The sequence below is a fragment of the Colletotrichum acutatum genome (assembly GCF_030867785.1).
Source record: "Colletotrichum acutatum strain CBS 112980 chromosome Unknown BDZ83scaffold_72, whole genome shotgun sequence".
Lineage (NCBI taxonomy): Eukaryota > Fungi > Ascomycota > Sordariomycetes > Glomerellales > Glomerellaceae > Colletotrichum > Colletotrichum acutatum.
In genome coordinates, this window is record NW_026849066.1 from 49,369 (window position 1) to 66,375 (window position 17,007).

At 51.4% G+C, this 17,007-nt stretch overlaps 7 protein-coding genes across 7 annotated transcripts; 2 read left to right on the plus strand and 5 right to left on the minus strand.

The window, feature by feature from the left end:
* Positions 1 to 244: 244 nt before the first annotated feature.
* Positions 245 to 1,655, minus strand: BDZ83DRAFT_409201 (uncharacterized protein). The gene is made up of 3 exons (XM_060502897.1): positions 690 to 1,655; positions 505 to 571; positions 245 to 431 (listed from the first exon to the last, which is right to left on the minus strand). The coding sequence occupies exons 1-3, from the start codon at positions 1,553 to 1,555 to the stop codon at positions 327 to 329; spliced, it is 1,038 nt and encodes a 345-aa protein (XP_060362976.1). The 5' UTR covers positions 1,556 to 1,655; the 3' UTR covers positions 245 to 326.
* Positions 1,656 to 3,806: 2,151 nt separating this feature from the next.
* Positions 3,807 to 5,093, plus strand: BDZ83DRAFT_732255 (uncharacterized protein; the record flags this gene model as incomplete). The annotated part of the gene is given in 2 exon segments (XM_060512890.1): positions 3,807 to 3,866; positions 3,886 to 5,093. The coding sequence occupies 1 exon segment, from the start codon at positions 4,083 to 4,085 to the stop codon at positions 5,091 to 5,093; it is 1,011 nt and encodes a 336-aa protein (XP_060362977.1). The 5' UTR covers positions 3,807 to 3,866; positions 3,886 to 4,082.
* Positions 5,094 to 6,664: 1,571 nt separating this feature from the next.
* BDZ83DRAFT_409229 (uncharacterized protein) lies at positions 6,665 to 8,016 on the minus strand. The gene has a single exon (XM_060502898.1). It carries the CDS (start codon positions 7,801 to 7,803, stop codon positions 7,042 to 7,044), a length of 762 nt encoding a protein of 253 aa, XP_060362978.1. The 5' UTR covers positions 7,804 to 8,016; the 3' UTR covers positions 6,665 to 7,041.
* Positions 8,017 to 8,966: 950 nt separating this feature from the next.
* On the minus strand, positions 8,967 to 10,001 carry BDZ83DRAFT_581902 (uncharacterized protein; the record flags this gene model as incomplete). The annotated part of the gene is made up of 1 exon (XM_060505501.1): positions 8,967 to 10,001. The coding sequence occupies one exon, from the start codon at positions 9,999 to 10,001 to the stop codon at positions 8,967 to 8,969; it is 1,035 nt and encodes a 344-aa protein (XP_060362979.1).
* A 421-nt stretch (positions 10,002 to 10,422) lies between these two features.
* Positions 10,423 to 10,973, plus strand: BDZ83DRAFT_653485 (uncharacterized protein; the record flags this gene model as incomplete). Its single annotated transcript, XM_060510621.1, has 2 exons — positions 10,423 to 10,767; positions 10,899 to 10,973. 2 exons carry the CDS (start codon positions 10,423 to 10,425, stop codon positions 10,971 to 10,973), a joined length of 420 nt encoding a protein of 139 aa, XP_060362980.1.
* Positions 10,974 to 11,677: 704 nt separating this feature from the next.
* BDZ83DRAFT_409305 (uncharacterized protein) lies at positions 11,678 to 12,758 on the minus strand. Its single transcript, XM_060502899.1, has one exon. It carries the CDS (start codon positions 12,415 to 12,417, stop codon positions 11,926 to 11,928), a length of 492 nt encoding a protein of 163 aa, XP_060362981.1. The 5' UTR covers positions 12,418 to 12,758; the 3' UTR covers positions 11,678 to 11,925.
* Positions 12,759 to 13,969: 1,211 nt separating this feature from the next.
* Positions 13,970 to 16,206, minus strand: BDZ83DRAFT_409599 (uncharacterized protein). Its single transcript, XM_060502900.1, has 4 exons — positions 15,761 to 16,206; positions 15,343 to 15,714; positions 14,185 to 15,284; positions 13,970 to 14,123 (listed from the first exon to the last, which is right to left on the minus strand). Exons 1-4 carry the CDS (start codon positions 15,993 to 15,995, stop codon positions 14,097 to 14,099), a joined length of 1,734 nt encoding a protein of 577 aa, XP_060362982.1. The 5' UTR covers positions 15,996 to 16,206; the 3' UTR covers positions 13,970 to 14,096.
* Positions 16,207 to 17,007: the final 801 nt, after the last annotated feature.

Consider the following 17,007-nt stretch of genomic DNA (forward strand, 5'->3'; position numbering starts at 1 on the left):
ATTTCATCGCGCAGGCAGGCGTGATCATCGAATTCCAGGTGCCCTATTCACCGGACACTAACCCAATCGAGTACTTGTTCGCGTCAGTCAAGAATCGCATCAGGAAGATGGCTTTGGAAGACGAGGATCTCATTCAAGGCGACTTCAAATCCTACCTTCTGATGCAGATCAGAGTTGTTGGGCAGGACAAGAGAATCGCAAGAGGGCACCTCAAGATGGCCCAGATCGATGTTGACGGGCCTTGGGACTTAATGGAGTAACGACAATTTACAGTACAAAGTAATCTTTATCGTTGTGTTACATAGCCTCGCACCATCCATGCTCAGTCAAGCATGACTGCACGTCACAAACATAGCGCCATGAAATACCAGGCAGGACCCCGTGCTTGGTGTAGAACTGATACATCCTTTGCTTGTTAGCTGCGAGCATGTCTAGATCATAGCCATGTGCCAATGTCAGTTCCTGAGCCAAGCCGTAGTGTTCCTTCTGCACGTCTGTGCTGACCTGAGATTGCTGCCACGTGCTATGCTCTGACCGCATCCTCTCGCGACAGGTGCGTCCTTTGCAACGGCGTCGACGGGAACGCCATTGTGGGAGAAGCAGGGGTTTGGCTCGCACTACCGACGCACGGGTGACATTGGATGAACCTCATGTCAGACGTCGATGGGTCCGAGCCCCGTCTTTGCCGCTTTCGTCGATGATCTTCCCTGTCCCGTTGCTCCCTTTCGTCTCGCTCACGCTCGTCTTCCTGAACCAGTCGGCGGAACTCGTCAGGAACATCGTCGTGCCCGTTCAAAGGCCTTCCTGCCTGCAGATGATCGGCTAGCATCCTCACGTGGTGTGGTAAGAGTCGGTAATGTTTGCCATCGTGCTGCCAGCAATGGTCCCCTTTTGTACATGGACGGCCGGGGCAGCGCATGAGTGCGTATGCCTGTCTAATACAGGCACCCCGACCTAAGCCGATGGTTCTGGCTTCCAGGTCTGCCTCTTGAGTGGCTGTTGCTCCGGCCCGACCAGACTTACCCACGTCCACGTTAACATAATAGAACGTAGCCGTAATGGTGATTTTCTTCCCCTCATCCAAGAATTTGCTCCACTCACGAAGCTGCCGGGTGACAATCGGCCAGTCGATATCAAGCTTCGGAAATCGCTTCGTGATATTGCCGGGTTTTCGGTCTGTCACGGATAGAACAAGCTTTGTGGCGTCCTCCTTCCATGGCTTGCCCGCACTTGCGCCAGCCACCTTAGGTTGCAGAACGTGCTTCCAGAACTTGCGTGGCGAAATCACCACGTCAAGTTCTGATTCGCCAGCGTGCCCTCGGTTCTTCGCGAATAGCTTCCACTCATTGTTGGATCGTATGGTAGGCTCGTCATCATACGACCGCTCTGGCTCCCACTCAGCAAACGGCACGAAGGTCAGGGCGGCTCCGGCGGGTCTCAGCCGGCTTCTGTGGGCTAAAGGTGCACGCTGGGATGTATCGTCGAAGGAGGAGGATGGGACAGAGGGATGGGACTCGCTGTCATCATCAATAGTCCAAGCTTCAGTATGATCCATCGTGTCACGTTCGCGCAGCGTGGATGATGCTCGCAAGTTCTACGCCATCATCATTAATCGTGATCGCGAGGTAGCAAGCTGACCACAATGCTTCCAAAAACTTCTACGAGCTTCCGTTGAATACACAAACAAGGCAGCAGGATGCACATGAACGACAATCCACGTAATAGCAAACTAAGTCACGTGTTGGGAGCTGTACCTCATCAAGCAGATACAAGTAGCGTGTTGAGCGGGTCGCACTGTCCTCACAGAGCACAGACAGGGATGTTTGTTCAGTACTTATGCTACTTTCCAATACCTAGATCAGATGGTAATCACAGCTATTTCTGGATTATTGTAGCTTACTTCGCGGATGTTCTTGGACTCTTTAGACTATCTAAAGTAGTCACCGGTAGCTCCATGTATCCTTCACACATTAAAGACTGAATGTTTGCGCTAAAAGCGGAAGAGACATTTGCATCAGACTGTACTATCGATACAATCCCTTGCTGGTGTTTGGCCTGTGCCACGCACCAAACTAGTCGAGCAAACACCTTGGAGCATGATTCGTATGCAACGTAAAATTGAAGAACGCGATCGAAGCGAATAGAAGTCTGTGTTTCGCATCACGGCCAGCCTTTGATGATTCCAACCACAGCAACGTGAGGAGATTTAACACTTCTTGCCGTAGGCCTGCCTCATCATGAATCACGAAATGCGCACCGCTTAAAGTGGCTGATGCAGATCCGCAATTTGCTACAGTGGCTCATGGATGGAGCACAACGGTGCATTTGCATAGATTTGGCGGGAAGGTTCCCAAGAGTCTGGTGCCTTGCTGGCCATCGTGTACCCAAGCATCCACGTTCCGGGTTCGGAACTGCGATCAAAGTTCACGTCACTGGACCGCAATCCCTTTTGCGGGCTTCATTGCACATCTTAGATCGAGGATTCTAGGCTTAGCCGGGTCACTGGCACATGAGCTAGCTACATGGCCGACCGGGACTCCGCTCCCGGATGTCAAATAAACAAGGTCAGCCCACGGAAAGTCGAATCCCCGAGGATCAAGCGCAACACCCACTTCGCTCATGTATTGTCTGTCCCATCGACAGGGTTGAAAAAAATACTACTAGTATTTAGTCTAGTATAAGTATATTTGAGCAAGTCTAGTATTAGTACGGAAATTTCGTACTAAAGCTAGTATCAGTAAGTATTAGTATTATAGTGATTAGTATTAGTATACTTAAGTATACTTATTAGTATTTTTATATAGCATAAATATATAGAAAATAATATAAAAATAAATTATTACGTAATATTTTATTTTTAAATTATTTTTATTTATTTTTCTTAAATTTAAGTGTGATTATGTAATAATTATAATACTATTAGTATACTATTAGTATACTAATACTAAGGCTAGTACTGCTCAGTATACTAATACCAGACTAGGCTAGTATTAGTACTACCTAATACTTACTTAAGTATACTTTTTTTCAACCCTGCCCATCGAGTGCTGCAAGGCGACAATACATACAAGTGCGGGGCAATAGCAAATCAAACGATACTGTTGATTTAATCCCACTATCTCCGCGAATCAGAAAATTCGTTTCCAGATAGATCTGGAGAAAAGCTGGAGACCAATGTACTATCGCCTTGCAGCACTCGATGGGATAGTAATCATTCTTTGAGTTGCTTGTTCAAAGTTTTGTTTTCGCTACTGCACATGGTTCCTAAGCAGTGAATTGCAGTGAGCGCAGGGAGGTGGCGTTGGTAGTGAGTGCAACGCGTCGAAGCGCCCTTGCGGCATAGGCGTCAACTTGGCCCTCACCTCGTACGGACTCAGGTCCCAGATCCGGTGTATGTACCTTCAGGAGCCATCTCGGTTGGTGCTGCTCAGAACGTCATTCATGTCCCTGCATACTGTCAAGCGCTTCTTTGTTTAGTTGCTTATGTAGATACCTACCAGAAGCCTGTTGTGTAACTCGGAGGAATACAAGTCTGGACCCCTCTGTTCGGCACGGAAATGATGTTATGACCAGTGACTCACAAGGCAGATTACACTATCACACTGCATTATGGTCAGGCAGTCACCCGAGGTTAGCGTTCTGACACGATCCAAGGCCTCCTCAGAGCGTGATTGCCGACTGCAGCGCAGATGCTGCCGCGGTGTTGCGAAAGATCGCTGCTTAAGGACTGTGACCAGGAAAGGGAGGGATGGGATGGGTGCAATGCAACAATGCTGCATGGTGGCCTTCGCAAACCACACATGAACGTCTGTAATGTTACTGCTCAGGCCTTGAGCGAAAACCCTTGGTTCCAGGCGGTCGCGGTCAGTGATGTTCAGTGGAACCGTGCGAAGCGCTGCCCAACTCTAAATGTCTTCTGCTTGGCTGAGGAGAAGACAACCAATGAAAGCCTGGCATCCACCCCACAACTCCCCTGATGGGTACTTAATAGCCCACCTCCTCCCAACATGAGCGCCTGTCAAGGCATGTCCTGATAAAGCCATGCCATAGCGCCTACAATCAAACCGTTCCGATCGTCGCAGATGGTCATTTCTACCACTACTCTCACCACCGTTACCATGGCAGCGTCGCCTGTTCGCTCTTTCTCTGCCGACAAACACCGGCCACAGTGCGTCTCCCACGACGAATACATAGAACTGCGAAACGCCGAGGACAAGCATCTGAATGCTGAGCTCGCTTCCATCCGATGCTCCGTAGACGACGTCAAGCGGGAGTTGAAAGCCGACATCAAGGTGCTCAGAGACGACGTCACGACCCAGATACAATACCTTGAGGCCGAGATCCGCCGGTCTCAAGCTTTCACGCGGAACAATGCCTTGAAGAATCCAACACTCCCTATCCGACCTGTTGTTGTGTATCGCCCTGGATATGGCATTCTCGAACCGGAACCCTCACGATTTCCTCGAAACGCAAACGAGTTTTACTCTTTAAGGGACCCACAAACTGATCGGCACCGGTCCATGCTGGCCTACCTTGCCGTCTTCTACGACGTCCAACTCAGAAGTGCTGGTCATTTGCCTGAAGAGGAAAGCAACAGCGACGATAGTGACGACGACGAAATCATTCTCGAACACCCTGACCTCGTCGTGGAGAAGTTGGAAGACATACTCGGCCTGAATGAAGATAAAATTACCAAGTTCAAGGAGAGAGCTCTGCAGATGGCATCGCGAGCGCCATCGAAACCCATCAAACGCTCCCAAATATCCTGGCTTGAAGATGGACCTATTCCTGATCCACGCCGACAAAGACTCGAATTACGTATTACTGCCGGGGAAGAGCCATACTTTTATGATCCCGAACGCCCGAAGAGTGTTTCCTCTGAAGGCTTAACCAATGCACATGTTGGATGGGGTACACGTTCGACGCCTTCCTCGCAACGCGCACGATTACAGTGGTCTCCCAAGCTAGCGCGCCTGTCCGAACCATCCAAACCTGAACCAGAGCGACCAAAGTCTGCGTCTAAGAGTACCGAGGCTGAGTCAACAGACACCGATAACGATACACACGTGTTTACGAACTCGCCGGAACGGTGATCTCAGAAGAAACGGGCGGTTGAAACCGGTGGCCCATCAGCCAGGCGGATACTGCACCCTCCAGGGTGGTATACAATTGTCGGCTCAGTACTGTCCACGATGGAGCGTGGAGTGGCAATGGTCAGGTCCGCACGGGTTTGAGTGTACGGAAGGAGGTTTGCGAGCAGGCCTGGGACGTGTGCGAAAGGAGCTGGAGAGTGACTGAGCTATCTTTTCAATGATAAAAGCTTAGCTCTCGGCTTTTGGCACCGCGGTTACCCTTAGCTATATACTGACATTCGCCCCTTGAGTTTCTTTACATAGTACTTCCATCGGGACGGAGTGCTCCGATACGCGACAGGATGCCAACCAGCTCGACCTGGCCTTTGAATGTTTGCTTCCCAGCCTTGACGGCTGGGTGCTTGTATGGTGACCGCATTAGGCACAGAGTAGAATGATACCAGGACTTCGATATCTAGATGGCTCTAAACCTCCTAAGATAACTGTTGTGATATAATTCATCAAAACTCGACGTTCCGCACGAGATGCGAACTAGAGTATCAGGACATAAGCCATCACTACAAATTAATACTAGCTATACGGCGAAATGCATGACGAACATCTAGAACGTGAGCAACAACTCGTTGCCCTTATTCAGAGGATTATGATCGTGTCCTTTGAGCGCACTCCCATCATCCGGGAACGTACGGCCAGAAAGGGGTTCAGGAAAGCGTCCCGGTTTGCTCGGTGCGAAGTGGGGCCCTTGTGCCGGCCCCAGTGCCTATCTACATAGTTTTTGCTGTGACGGATTGGGCCATGGCCACAAAAGCATTTCGGCCCACGTCGCGCCAACATTCCATCCCAGTCATCTTATCACCAACACTCACGATGCTTCCCCAGAGACACAAGGTTGAGTATATCCACGCCCAGGGCGGCTGATGCTGATTGACGACTTAACCAGCATAGTCAACATCGCTATCGCCTTTAGAGGGAGGGCATGTGCCGCCATTTTAGGACAGAGGAAGGCGTAACAACTGGGCCTGTTCCCGCTGTGGGCCCAATACCATGCAAGCACTCAAGCCAGGGGGGCCTTCTGCGCTGTTCACAGTCTGAGTGCACAGGCCAAGAGTACCGGGGATTCCGGATCTTTGATACACGAGCGTAAGCCAGAATCGTCTTTGACTTCACGTGAGACTTGGAGAGTAATCCGATCATGTTATGTCGACTAAGATCTCTTCGAGTATGGGATTCTGGGAAAAACTTGATGGCCCATGATCATAGTGCGGCTAGCGATGAGTTGGGAGATCTATCGGGGACTTTTAGTTCATGATTCAACGGCGACGCCTCGGAGTTCATCTATTCTATTCCTAGCATAAGCTATTTCTGGAGGAATCAGTCAGGATGCCTACCAGCACTTCGTGTGAGCTGATGGACCAACACTGTGAAAAGGAGCCCGTGCGCTGAGAACCAAAAGAGTCTGATTCTACGCGACGGGCAACATTTTATGCTTCAGGTAAAGTATAAGGGTCTTGCAGAATCTACGTGATACTACTTGCTTGTAGCCACTTTCCGCTGGTCGATGACGGGTGCCTATGGCTGAGTCTGTGCTGCAAAGCGCTTTTGACTAGCATCGGAATCAACTTGAAGCGCAGTAAGTTTCGAAGCCAGTGTGCCAAGACGGGCTTGCAGGGGCGAGCCAAGTGCAACGTTTAACGCAATTTAGCCTGGCTCCGGAGTGGCTGGGCAGCCCATAGCGGCTGTCGTTATCAGCAGTCAAACAAGGGCGCTTCAACGCAGGTTGGTGGTGTCTCTGTCTCCCAACTCTGAAAACAGGTGACGAGGGCCGTTTGACCCCTGCTGTTGGGAGAGCATGCGCCCGTTGCCAAGTGTGATGTCTCTGGGGGCTCAACAGCTCTACTGCAATCCAGATCGCTCAACCCAGCAGTCACATGTGTGGCCTTTGAAACGATCATTTGGAATGGGGGCAGTATTTGATTTTGGAGATCTTTTCATTGCTGTCGAATTGCTTGCACCGAGACCGTGTCCGAATCGGCGAGCGCTTGAATCCTCGCCAGAGTTGGGGTTTGTACGGAGAGGCGCGCGCTTCCTTGCCCTTACGTACTGTTTCGGGAATGTTTCCTAGCACGTCGTCGTACTCTACAGCCCAGGTATCGAGATCCGCGGCAGTATCGTGCCAGGACATTGGAGGCGGTTCGGCGCGCAGAGCCTGAAGGATAAAGGCAAAGACCTGCGCAACAGCTGTGCCATGGAGCCTGTTCTCGTCGTCATCATCAAGAACGTCCAGGTTCGGCACACGCACAGAATAGTATACGATGGTAGGATCATTCAGAATGTGTAAGAAGACGAATGCCTCTCCTGTGCACACATATCCATACTGGATGCCTTTGCCAATCATGTACGAGAAGAGCTGAGTCACAACAGCGGCAACGAGCGATCTCGATGCAAACGCAAACCCCTCGCCGTTCTTATTTATTACGTCGCGTTCCGGTCTAGTCTCCGACTCCAGACCGGTGACGACCTCGTCGCGTCGCAACTTATGCGGTGCCTTGTACTCGATCGCCACGGCCGGAATGTTTCGGCCGTCGGAGGTGCGGTATATGCAGAACTGATCTGCCCGATTGCCCTTGCCTCTAGTTCTGCGTCGGGGCTTGCGGCTCGGTAGTCTCGAGGCTGTTGCCGCGGCATCGGTGTCATCCCTTTCGATAGACATATGATCGAGAGCTTCAGAAAGGGCTTCGTCTGTCTGTCCGAGATTTGTGTGACTCTCGAAAGTCACGGTCCCTTGTAAGCCGGTATCACTTCGGAGTCGCGTGTTGCTGTACGCCTCGCCGACGAGCTACTGAACCGCGTTCTCGACAGTATCGCGCTGGAAGTTCCGGAGGCCAGTCTCGCTGCTGATCGGGCTGATCAGAGACATGACTTAGTCCAATTGATGCGGCGATGGGAACACATGTCTCGAAGCGAATGAGCGGGAATTCGAGAGGTGATCCCATATCTCCTCTTGACTCGCCGCGAAGTCATCCCATGGAATGATTCGTCAAGGGAAAATCCGGCCGGTTGGGTTCGTCGTATCACCTTGCGTAGTCAAGGTGCGGTCGGTCACCACCTGAATGGCGAGGCTGAGTGAATGACAAGATGCTAGATACTTTCGAAGTGTCTGTGGTTGTGACGCCTTCGCGAGTTCTTCAGCCTCCTCTCGTCGGCGTTGTTCTTCCTCTCGTCGGCGCTGCTCTTCCTGAAGCTGTTCTCGTAGTTTTGCGATTTCATCTTCCATTGCAACTCGGGATATGTGTGACAGGAACAAAGCGATCAATGAACCCAACCCTTGAGTCTCGACAACCTGAATTATCTGGATGTATATCGTTACGTTTGATCCAGGTCGCTCCGACAACAATCACGCTGCAAACTCAGAGTCACGTGATAGAGACACGGTAAGCTGACTAAACCTGTTCCTTACCTTCGGGCGGCACTAGTGGTCTGGGACAGTAACCGAGGTGAGTAGCCGAGGTGAGTAGGCAGAATACCGCCCAAGTACATACGTACGCAGGACGGTGCCTAAGCTGAAGTGCGGGCGCGGAACTGTGCCCAAGCAAGTGTATTCGCAGTGGGTCCTGCGGGACATCATTGTGCCTTTGCCCGAGAGCCTCTCCACTGCCAACCATGAGAACGTTTAGAGCGCAGCACTTGCCACGGAGTCCACTGTCGGGCTCTTTCTGCTTGTCGAATACGAGTAATTCAATTGCCAGCATCCCCCATTTGTCATCTCGCACGATCACCGCCTTGCCGGAATTCACTGTCACGTTTCATTGGAGTGCCTCACTTCCTATCTTACATATATGGCAATAGCGGCATGATCCATTCCTAACTTATCTTTTAGCGAAGAAAATCAAGTATTTTGTTTAACCCTTGTGCATCGCCTGCCATCGTCCCTGCTTTCTCCTGGTCTACCCATCCAGGTGTGTAACTGCCCCCAAAGTCGATAATCCAGGCATTGTCATCCTGATCGATCAGGACGTTTTCAGCCTTGGCATCGCCCCAGACGATGCCTTTGCAGTGTAGCTGCTTCAGAGATGTACTGATCTGTGTTCTCCAACGTTTCCTGATCTCGGATGTACTCTGGTTTGCTCTTGCTCTTGACAGCACTCCTTTCTTCTCGATCCAATTGAACAGCATGCCCATACAGTTGTTCCCGTCTCGAACAATGCCATGTAGGCGACAGATCCATGCATCAGGGGCAGGAGGTATCTGCGCCGTAGCAATTTCGTTCAATCTCGCGAGTTCGCTCCTGGCATGCGCTTGACCGAACGAGAGTCCAAAATGTTTGAAGTAACACATGACCTTATCACCATTTCCCGCATCAACAAGAACCTTAGTCGGTCGTCTTATCAAGACATCTTCGGGGCGATCGTACAGTATCTCGACATCAGAGGGATCGTAGGATCGAGCCCACTGATCGAGATTCCCAAGCAACACATCGTCAGCAACCACAACGGGGCTGCACCATCCATGACTCTGATTCTCTGCCTGATACGGGTGTGGGACATCGTCGGTGGCATCTAGGCCGCAAACGATGTGCGGGGGGCAAAGATACTGGGATAGAGTTGGCAGACTACCGTTAGAAGGCACTGGAGACGGCGGCGCCAGCTGGGTGATGAGAGGCTCGAACATTCTGGACAGCCAGTCGCAAGCATCTTCAACATAGAAATCGTCCTGCTCGTCTTCCCCAGACCGCAGCAGTTCGAGGCATTTGAAGTACTGCTCTGTGATTCTGGGCGACCGATGAAATTGCGATGGGGAGATTGTGCAATAAAAGGCTCGTCCGTTGTTGGTTCGAATGATGAGGTCGCAATCGTCTTCCGTTTCGTGTATCTGCCAAAGAGCAACGTCGTATCGTAGTAGGTTCTTCATGGCGATTATTCTCCTGACTTGCGGTGAACTCAAGACGAAAGAAGTAGGTTAAATAGAAAACGCAGGTAATTGAGGGGATCCAGCATCAGTGCTTCCGTTCTTGGTGCGTTTATCTGCAAAGAAAACTGCATGTTGGTGGTCCGTGCACGAAATCTGATGCATCATTTACTGAAATGTCCGCAGCGGCACCGTACGCGAGCAAATGTGTGTTCGTGACAGCGGCGCAGCAATAGAAGCACAGTGGTCCTGGGCGTCTCGCTGACCCCAATTGTGACCACTTCGCTTTATGTCGGCGTATCGCTTTTCGTCAATTGATATGTGAGCGTCTGTCCATACAATGGGCTGGATCTGCCCTGTCTCCTTTTGTATATGACCCTATGATCCCCCCAGCACTAGTGATGATGAATGGTGCTAACTTAGCATGCCCACTCACCAGATCTACGCCGTCTCCAAGCTGTCAGTAACTACGCCATTAAAGTTAGGTCCCAATACGGCAGACATGTGTCAAGCGTGGAGGTACACCTTCACATGCGGACACCAGAGCGGAGAGAAGTGGTACGACCCTGAGAACGCCGAGGATTGCCCTGAGGCGGTGCGTGCCAATCGTCGTCACAGGCAATATGGAACGCTATTGCGCTGTAGCCCCTTATCGACTGCATCCGTGTCGACGCAAGGTGTTTGTTCGAGGGACAAATGCTATGCCAAGGAGTACCTCATACCCTACGGTTGGTGGTGTCATTATTGTGGTTACATGAACAATGCAGGGGTAAAGCATTGCGCAAACCCTCAGGCCGGTCTCAATCAAGGGCCATGCCGGCACAACCCTTGTCGTCACTGTCAAGTAGATGACCCTGCCCAATAATAATCAGCAAACTATCTTGATAACATCACGGTCAGTACATCAGAGAGAGTTGGCAGCTCGAAACAGATGCTATTCTGGTAAATTCCCCTAGTCTGACCTATCAAAGATAGATAGCACACGCTTACCAAATGCCTTCCGTCTTCTGTCGCGCAAGTCTGAGCCTTTGCCATTTAGACTCTGCGTGCCGAGCCGCCAAGTCCATCCCAGCATAACGCGGCTTCAGGCCTCGACAGCTAGGCTATCGTTGACTAAGACGTCGTCCTTAAGGATATCCTCGAATCTGGATGTAACGAAGCCCCTACCTTTCCATACAAAACTCCCTCCAAAATCCGACGTTACCAAAGCTTCAAGCGCTCGCCAATTCAGTCACGCCGTCTCTGCCAGCAACTCGACTTCAACATTAGTTGCCGAGACAACAGCAACATTGAAATGGAAAAATAAATTGACGCCTCATAGACGCATATGGCTCATGGCGGATGAAAGAGTGATTCCAGTCGTCGTGAATAAGTGGGCAACCTGTCGTCCTATCAATTTAGAAATAGTTCCATTACGAAAGGCCATCTAGTACGAAACAAGCCAGACACAAAGACGTTGAACGCTGCAATTGCGGTCGTTTAGTGTCGCCACATTGGACGACAGCGTCTCGTGTTGAGACAATCTTATCGCGGCTAGATTCCGGGTAGATGGCTCTGCCCCATTTATCAATATCCCCAGTAGTAATCTTCCACTCTCCCTGCAGGGACCTTGATGAAGATGAAACCTGGCAGATCAACGAAGTGGTGGGAATAACCAAAATAGAGGACCCCTTACCGTTGACCATTACTTCCTACTACACAATTGCCCCTCAATGTTCTCGTCCTTTCATGCGTCAAAATCTGTCTTTCCGTCGCTATCCCGGACGTTTGAAGACACGTGAGCTAGGAGAGACTAGTTCTTTGGAGCCCTCAAGCAGTACATCTCACATCGTACAGACCACATTAAGGACGGCCTCCTGCTGTGTAGCTTTGATGTATCTCGACATGTGACACGCCACGGAGTCTAGTTCTTTCGTGAGTGACTGCGTCAGTGTCTGTATTGGTGCTCGATTGGTGCAGTCAAACAGAGGCGTTCCGACCCGACTGAGAAACAAGACATGCTTGTATACGCCACTATCATGTTACAACGGCAGAGCTGATCTGTACGTCCCAAACAGACGGGAACATGGCGGCGATGGAAATAAGGGTCTCGAAGCGAACGAACGGGAATTTGAGAGTTGATCCCACATCTCCTCTTGCCTCGGCGCGAAGTCATCCTATGGGACGATTCATCAAAGGGAAAATCCAGCCAGTCGGGTCGATCGTATCGGCTTGCGTAGTTAAGGTGCGATCGGTCACCACCTGAATGGCGAGGCTGAGCGAGTAACAAGATACGAGATACTTTGAAGGGTCTGTGGTTGTGGATGAAGACTTTGCTCCTGTGATTTCCGTTTTGCTTGTCTGCCTGGGCCATTTCGAGGGCCAAGACGATACCTTGCAGCTCTCCTGCGTAGACTGTTGATGTTGTATCGTGGCCCATGTGGGTTTTGCTGGTTTGCTGTGTGGTTGCGCAGACTGTGGCGGCTCCGATGTGACCGTCGATGCCGCTGCCGTCCGTGTAGATGTGTGTTGCGTCGGTGTTCTGTTTCAGACATCGTTAATGTTCCTTCTCAGCCTGCTTCGCATCTTCGCCGATATGGATGCGCGGAACCTGCCACCATAGGGGAGCTACGAAGGCGGTATGCGCACATTTGTTGTTCGACTGGCAAGAGATGCATCTTTATATCGAGTGCTGGAAACGAGGTCGCTCTGTACGCTCCGCTTATTGCACTGGCTGCTCGGGCTTGAAGCCTTTGCAGCCTTTTGAGTGTCCTCTTGGTGTAGCCTTTCCCTCCCAATCCACTGTTGGACCACAGCGAGCACGCGTACATCATTTGCGGTATGGCGACTCCTCGTCGACGCGTTGTTTCCACTTGAGGGCTGACTCCATGATGAGGTCGAGGTATCTACAGGTTGCCTTGGGCTCGATTTCTCCCCATGGGCTCTGGAGTGTCGTGTCTGTGTCGAATCTGATCTTCGCTCGTGTGAGATGAGCAAGCTGAACTTTTCGGGTGCGAAGATAAAGGCATGGGTGATGGCCAATGTCTCAGGTTTCTGAAGCGCTACTTGGAGTTTCTGGCAGGTTTCGTCAGTGATATCCCCCCGCTGTAAGGATCGCTACGTCAACAATGAACCCGGTGGCTGTCGTGTCTTCGGCTTCGTTGCAACTGTCCAAGAGAAGTTCGTTGTAGAAGAGGTAGAGTATTGGCGATAAGGAAGATTCTTGTGGGATGCCGGTGTTGATTCTGCAAGATTCGGAATGGAATCCGTATACGTCGATCTCGGTCTCTCGGCATCCGAGGAAACTGGCAACCCAACGCACCGTTCCATCGTCGAACAGCCTCTCCTCACGAAGGTGCTGCGCTTCCAGAGACTGTCGTCGTAGTTCTGCGAGTTAATCTTGAATTGTGACTCGGGATATGTGCTAAAGAAGCAAAGCGATCAATGAAATCGATACTTGTGGTGCGACAATCGGAATTGTCTAGATGTATATCGTAAGTGTTTGATGCATGTCGCCTCAAGAACAATCCCGCCGAAAACTCGAAGTCACGTGATTGGAGAAATTGCAAGCTGACTAAGACTGTCCCTTACCTCCGGGCGTCTGATATCATTGTTGACTGCGCCGACGATTTTGCATTTGTGGGATCCGGTTCTGCGGAAATCTCCGTGGCAGTGTAACATCAGAAGTTCGCCCGACGAAACATCAAACTGTTATCGACTTGTCACGGTCATGTCCTACTGTCTTTCCGCTGGAACCCGCAGGCCAGGAGACAACAAAGCCGGCGCGGTTGAATGCACAGAAACCACGAGATCCGGCTGTCCTTTTAATGAGAAATGGGATAATCTATCCATTTCAATTATCTGAAAGACAATACAGCATACCCCTGAGACGATGTTTCCCTCACATCTTGCCAAGTTCCTCTTCCCTTTTCCTCATAATAGACCAGTGTTGAAATGCACCCTGCTCGCTTCGCTGCAATTGACCAGCAATCCACGACCACTCCTTCTCCTCTTGAACCCATGCGCGTAGACGTAATTCGTCCAAGGGTGTCCAACGAAGACGCTTAGGTCTCTTGTTCTGTTGCTTAGGAATATCGTCGCTGTCACGGCTTCCGAAACTCACACTTTCGTTTTCGCCGTCGCTGTCTTTAGAGTTGCCATCTGAGCTTTCGTCATCTTTGACTGTCTCGGAGTTTGGTAGCCCCACAGTTGCTTCCCGTATCTGTTCTTGATTGTTCCCATTGTAGGCATCGCAGTTTCCAGTGATTGTTGCCTTACGTGGAAGCCTCTGCGTAGCATGATCTCTGACGAACCCGAGAAACAGCCGAAGAATGTCTGATTCCCTTGCGTTGCCAGACAGCTCAGCACCACTTCGAGTGAGAGCCTCGACGGTGTCGCTTATCTGCAGCAAATGCTCTGCAGAAAAGCCACAGGTGTGACATGTGGCTGAGGACGAATTCACTGTGGTGGCGGCAGGAGGGAGACAATCTCGTCCACTCTTTTGAGGATTAGGCTTTCCTGAAGAATGGTTGGAATGAGACGAACGCGGCGAAGTCACCTGGGGTATAGTTTGCGATCGCCCCCGTCGTGTTCTCGTCCGCTTCCCTCTATTTGACGCATTATCCACGTCCAGTGAGGGAAGCCCGTCAAGGTGAGGTTGGGCATCTTGACAACTCACGGCGCCAGAGGCGTGAGACCGTGGCTTTGATCTTGAGGAGCGCCGGATATGTCTTTCGCACTGGACTGGAACGCCTCTTCTGCCTGGCTTCTCTGCCAAGACTCGAGAAGGTAGTGCGCGCAAAGTCCTCACTGGAAGAGCATTTGTTGCAGTCGTCTTATTGGAACTTCGTAATCTCTTTCGCTTAGGAAGGCAAAGGTCAACGCTCTCATGTCCATCTTCGCTTGCCTCGTGACCTCGTTTCCCCCGACTGGTGATGACGTCACCATCTTGCTGTGAGACAGAGGGATTATCTGAGGATGGGGTAGGAAGCGCAAAAATGTCTGGTTGACATTCTTCCGCTGTGTCCAGTGAAGCGGCGACATCATCGACGGAGAAATTGGAAACAGAACTTGGTGCGTATAGTGGGCTCTTCGCGGGGTCGGGCGCTGCCGACTTGCTTGTTGAGAAGGTCCTCGGCTGGTGTCGATCTGTAAATTGAGGTCCCCGAACCGCTCCGTCCGGAAGAAAGCTCTCGCGATCGGTGTCGTCATCATCAGAGCTCCCGTTGTCGTCGTTGGCTGAGCCGTCATCATCACTGCTTTCGCAGGTGTCGCCGTTTTTGCTCATCTGCTTGTCTTGAGCAATGCCTTCGAGAGTTCCTGTCAGTTTGGGACATCGTCTTGCGTATTGATCTTAATCACTCACATTCGTTCACGCCATTTGGAACACAACCTGCTAGGCGGAGTTGCCCGGTTGAAGATCTAACTGAATCGAGAGCCAGCGGCTGCTTGTTCTGTGAAAAGGTAATTGCGACTTGCTGTTCGGTCAATCCTGTAGGAGGCTGAGGAAGTACAGAGGCACAAGGCGACCAGTGTTCCGAAAACTTGATGCCATCATGTGTGGTGTATTTGTCGGTTTTCGCTGCAGAACCATCGATCTCGGAGATCGAGGCAAAAGGTCGCGTTGTATCTGCGAGATCGCCCAGAGCATGACCATCGTAAAACTCGGCTGTCGCGAGAGCCCCAATGAGATTGGGATCTGGTTCGTCGATACGAAGAGGGAAGTCCGGAGGACCATCTGCTTATTGTAAGTCAATGCCTCGAAGGATATGATGCGAGCGTACCCGACGTATAGCTAGAGGTCTGATTCTCTGCCACAATTGAGCCCCTGATATCTCGCTCGAGTGACGTTGCCAGCGCCGATGATTCGAGTGTAGATGTTTGCTGTTGCTTTCGCTGCTCCTCGCGCTTGCGTTGACGTTTCTTTTCTTCGCGCTCCGTCTGTCTACGCTCATTTTCTTGATAGAACTTGGCATAGGACCGCACGTCATGCGTCCTTTTGAAGTGAGTTTGAGCCATGTCGGCGAAAGAGGAACGATTTGGTTGAGTCTGAGCGGTATTGAATCAGTTCGTTGTGGTGATCGTGGGGAGCCGGGTTTATATAGGTTGTTTTCCAGGCGAACGACCCAGTCGCTCAACACAACGCTCGGTTCACGCCACCACCTCCCCAAACTATGGAGGAGCTTGCAGCTTCCACATTCGAAGTGGGAATGGAAAAGAACCTCTCGCCGGTAGTCAAACGGCTTCATGGCAACGCCTCTGGCATGTGAACCCCTGATGGCGCGTACTCTTTCTTCACTCTGAACCTCGGAGATGCCCCTGAAGCGCTGGCGGCGTTCTTCCCCTTTCAGAATAGTCGTGACAAAACAACTGCCGAGCTCATCATGGCCATTGACGCAGTAACCCGCAGCTCTGAAGCCCTGGCCAAGCCCGTAAGCCACGTCACCATGTTGAAGAAGGCCAGGGCCATTTCACCCGCCAGGACCGCTCCTGGCGCCGTGAATTGTAGTTGTCGGACGGAGGAAAACAGCCGTCTGCACCAAATCTCGGACTTGTGGTTGCACCGGCTGAGGCCTGTCCAGCTGAGACTGACCTTCCACCGAGCCTGCCCAGCCTTTCAGCCGGCATAAAGTCTGGCCCCCTGGTTAGGGGGAGAGGTCATCTGCTCTCTCTCCTCAAAGTAGCCCCTTGATTGTGCAGGATCAACCGCACGATCCGTCAGGATACCACCTTAGACGCATGATGTGTTCAAGCTGTCAGGATGGGGCAGGACTGGCGGCGGAGGTGTCGATCATCTTGGGAAAGTTATGCTGGCGCGCCGAGCTGTGCTCAGCCTTCCGACACCTTCCGTCTCGTATATGCGACGTGATTGATGATCGCAACATTTTGTAGAAGGCAAACCAGGCACACCAGAATGGTCGCCACCGCCGAGGGGAAATTTGCCTCTTCTAGCAATTTCGTTGACTCCGGAAGCCGCTCAGTAGCTATTAGGTACGCCTCGGTGAGGTCTAGCCGTGCGTCTTTCTCGACT